Source organism: Cariama cristata, unplaced genomic scaffold (genome assembly GCF_000690535.1).
Source record: "Cariama cristata isolate BGI_N322 unplaced genomic scaffold, ASM69053v1 scaffold41636, whole genome shotgun sequence".
NCBI classification, from domain to species: Eukaryota; Metazoa; Chordata; class Aves; order Cariamiformes; family Cariamidae; genus Cariama; species Cariama cristata.
This window is the reverse complement of record NW_009622293.1, coordinates 2,205-6,640: the sequence shown is the minus strand read 5'-3', so window position 1 is coordinate 6,640 and position 4,436 is coordinate 2,205. Positions and strand designations below refer to the sequence as shown.

General features: G+C 37.0%; 1 protein-coding gene across 1 annotated transcript; it reads left to right on the top strand.

Annotated features, from left to right (window-relative positions):
• Window positions 1-346: 346 nt before the first annotated feature.
• On the top strand, window positions 347-4,058 carry MRGBP (MRG/MORF4L binding protein; the record flags this gene model as incomplete). Its single annotated transcript, XM_009702278.1, has 4 exons — window positions 347-468; window positions 1,007-1,088; window positions 2,719-2,793; window positions 3,868-4,058. Coding segments are annotated over 4 exons (470 nt in total), but the record flags the coding sequence as incomplete, so codon positions are not given.
• Window positions 4,059-4,436: the final 378 nt, after the last annotated feature.

Genomic DNA, 4,436 nt, shown 5'->3' with positions numbered 1-4,436 from the left:
CCCTGCTTTCCTCCTCAGCCGCCCCTCCTGGGCACACGGAGTCAGCCCTTCTGGCTACCGCATGCCATCGCCTTTCCTGACTTTCTGCCTTATGCTTCCCTTCGGTTGTTCTTCGCGTAGCCTCTCTAAAAAGTCTGGCAGCGGCCACATGTCAGCATTACCCGGTGGGGCACCCTCAGCCCTTCTCCAGAATAGCACCTGTAAGGTAGGGTGGAAGATCAGCCAGGCAGGGCTGCCCAGATTGCCATATCTTTCTCCTATAATGTATGATTTCCTTGTAAGGATAGAATTTAATTGTGCGGCATAAGTAAAACTGTTAGTAGTGTTAATTGAGTTCTTTCCGCAGGTGTGAATCGCCATTTCCATATGATTTGTATCCGAGATAAATTCAGTCAAAATATTGGACGGCAGATTTCTTCCAAAGTGATTTGGGACCATCTGAGCACCATGTATGATATGCAAGCCCTTGTGAGTATAAAGGGTTGATGCAGCCACTTTCTTATTTCTTACAGTTCAGGAGTTTTGATAGGCCAAAATCACTGGGCCTGTCATACCTTTCATGTTACTAAGAATGTCATGTTGTTCCAGTGAGTTGACAGGGTTTTCTCTGTATAAAACTACGTTAGGTGGGAGACAATAAAACCTGCAGTGTTTTGTGTTTTATGTTGGTTTTTTTTTCCATACTGTGTTCTGACTTTGTTTATTAAAGTTACCTAATGCTGATCCAGCAAATGTTTACATAGGTACTTAAGTGTCAAATAAGGAGGTTATAGTGTGTTTACATAAGAATTTGTCATGTTTGGGTTCCAGAAATGATCTTAAATGATCATGAGTCATGATCTCAGATATCTTGACCTTAGTAATCAGTTTGACATCAGGAGCCTCCCGATTCTCTAATGTCTGAAGTGTCTTGTTAAGAATTATTTAGCTATTGAGATTGCACTTCTAAATCCACATCAAAGTTTTTACCAAAGTCATTCATTGAGATCTTTCTTTTTTTCCTAAGCACGAATCTGAGATTCTTCCATTCCCTAATATAGAGAAGAATTTTGCTCTTCCTGATGAAATGATTCAAGAAGTGAGAGAAGGTAAGATGTGATTGCAGACTCTTATTCTTGGTTGCTCTAATCTCATCTCAGAACGGATAGTTCAACAAAACCCCCCCCCCCCCCGCAAAAGAACATAACCTGTCAATCCAAGGCCATTCTTTCAGACTGGTGTGTTTATCTCAAGTTTATCTCATGAATTTTTAATCAGCTGACTGAAGGAAACTGTCAGGGAAAGGATCCCACTGCTTGTGCTGTTCGTATTCTCACTATCAGCCTCTGTGATTGACCACTGTAGGAGACAGGCTAGTGGGAGAGAGAGACCTTTGGTCACATTCCACACAGTATTTCTCATATTCTTAAATATAATGTAGATGGCATGCTAATATAGCACAAACAGGTTTTGTTTTAGATTCAACTTCTCCTTCTGGCAAAAAGATCCGTGTGCTTCACTGATGCTAGTTTGCAGAGTGATGAAAGGCAAAATGTGATTCTTTGCGAGGTGATTAGTAGTTCATTGTGGGTTTTTTGCACTCCATTAAGACGGTGGTAATCTTGCATCAGACCGTAATTGTTGCTAAAACACATGATCTGAACACTTTAATGTGGTTCATTTTGGAGCAAGATCCGTTTTTAAAGAGTAGGAGCTATAGAGCTGATGAAAATAACACTTTCTCCATGTAATTTCTATATGATAGTATTTCTATATGATAGTATTTATGCAATAAAATTTTCTGTACCAATGGTGATACAAGACAGTTAAATAGCAATTCAGCTAATGTTTAAAAATGTACACCAGCAACATACTTGCTGAATAGCTGCAGCTTCAATAGCTGGAGAAACTTGCTTTTTGGCCATAGACTTGCACCTTGTGCTGGTACAACCATCTCATTTTTAGGCTATTACTATTTTTAATATGGTTCATATGTCTTATTTTTAAAAGCATTACTGGTTTTTAGTGTCTAACGTTTAATTTTTCATGGGGGGGGTTCTGTAGTTGCATTAAAATTGATTGAAAACAAAAACAATATGAAATATTTAGAGATGTTTGTATAGATTCACGGTTGTTTCATTGCACTGTGACATCACCATTTTGTGTTTTTACCTTCTTGGGATTCAACTACCTAGTTCTTACAAATCTGTCACTCGTGATAAGCCTGACTGTATTGTCTAATCTACTAGAAGTATGCCACATTTTGACAGAAATCTTAGGTCAAGCAGTGAGAGCTGGATTTTCAAGTTTAGTTATATGTGTGTTACTTAGTACTGTTATCCAAGGTAGGAGGTTCAAGCATCTGCCAAAGGAGTGAAATGCTTCTCGATTACTAGGTACACTAAACTTTACACTAAAAATTCAGTATAAAATCGTAATACAGCTAAGACATTGCAATATGCTTTGCCTATTTACCGTTTCACTTTCTTCTTGTTAATAATTTCAGTGGAACTTTTTGACAACTGACATCATCTTGTTCAGTACATTTAGGCTACATTGTGGTCATATGCCTGAACTGTTAGCTACGTTTCTCTATCACAGTGCTAAGGAACCTTTACTGCTGAATGTTTCACTGAATATTTGTTAACGTTAGTCACATATTCCGAGGCTACTAATCCAGAAAAAATACATACAGTTCTTTAAAACCATCTAACCATTGACTAACAATCCTTTCTGTAGGAAAAGTAATGATAGAAGAAGAAGTCAAAGAGGAAATAAAAGAAGAGATGGAAACGCATGCGGGTCCAGAAGAAGGTAAATTTGTAACTCTCTACTGTGTAATACGAGATTAAAAAACAACTGTAACTCTGAGAAATTAATGTTAAAATGTAAATCCCAAATACGGTGTACGTTGTCATTTGTATTCAGACTTAGCATATGCTCATGCTGAGGAGTAGACTAATTTAAGAATGCACAGAGTAAGCAGTTGCCAATATCTGATACTTAGAAAGATTTGTCCTTTGCTCCTAATTCATATGTACAAAGTTGTATAGCTTTGGAGTTTGTTTTTTTTTTAATGTGTACTTGGCAAAACCCTGGGAGTCTGAAGTAATCTAAGAATCTCTGAAAGAAAGTTGAGTCCCGTTTCAGTGAACCTTAATACTCTGTGTTAGGATCTTTGTAGTCATGGGGAAAAATAGGGCCTATAAATCAAAAAAGGATTGTAAGAGTGTATGCTTAAATGGGAAGGCGGGCAGAGTGTTTTTTTATTTTATTTTATTTGCATTATCTTCTTTTAAATATGAGGCTTATTTTCCTAACAGTTCGCTGTAGAACAAAGTCAAATGTGAACAGTAGGGATTCTGCTATTTACCTTAACAGAGAAAGCCAGCTGTTAACTGTATAATTTCGTAATATTTATATCACAGAATAAGTGATGTTTTAAGATTGAGTGTAATAAAATATCTAAAAAATGTATTTTTACAAGTATATTAAATTTCACATTTTGGGTGTTGAGTTTTAAAATCTATTTATAATACCAAATGTAACGACCGGTGCTGATGATAAGTTTCATAGATTGGTCCTATGTTCTGTAAGTGTTCCTATTAAGTATTCTAATTTTAAGTGCTGTTTAATTCCACTTAATGAATTTCACTTTTAGCCTGTCAAAATACATGCCTGTCTTTAAATCAAATAATAAAAGCAAGATGTGCCTTTCTTACAGAAGATTTTTCCTTTAAAAATGAAAGTAACACTTAAATGGTCATTAAATATGCTGAGAAATTATTGGTTTGAAAGTTTTGTGTAATATAAAGAAATTTGATGTCACTTCTTGTTTGCCTATGTGTATGACTCTGATCTGGAATCATTACTTTGATCCTATTTCAGTTTTTGCACCCTCTGGAAGTTTAGGAAAAACAACTGAAAAGCCAAGCAGCAAAGAGAAAGAGAAAACTTCATCAGATTCTGGGTCCAAAGAAGGATCTGATAAGAGGAAGCGCAACAGAGTCACTGAAAAGGTCTTAAATGCAAACAGTAATCCTTCCAGTCCAAGTGCTGCAAAACGACGCAGAACATAAAGCAAGCTGTGAAAGAGAGAAGTAATAAACTGTGGAACGTGAGGAGGGAACAGTAAAAACAAGTAGCAGGATAGTTGCTACATAAACTTTTTGAGAAAGGAAAAGATGTCTGAGCCAGGTATTTGAAGAATCTGCACATTGGCTTTATACGTGCAAGACTTTGTCTGTCCTTCCTGATGCGTTTTCTAGTCAGCACTGAGTAGCTGAGTGATGGCTACCTTCTCGGGGCATTGGGGGAGAAAGCTGGCAGCATTGAGTTCATGTGTACCTAACAATTCTGATGGTTGCATTTCAAACAAGTAACACACACTGTGTCAGTGTAGTTCATGAAACAAATGCTCAGTGAAACACAGAGCCTCAGTTCATGAAAAGCATACG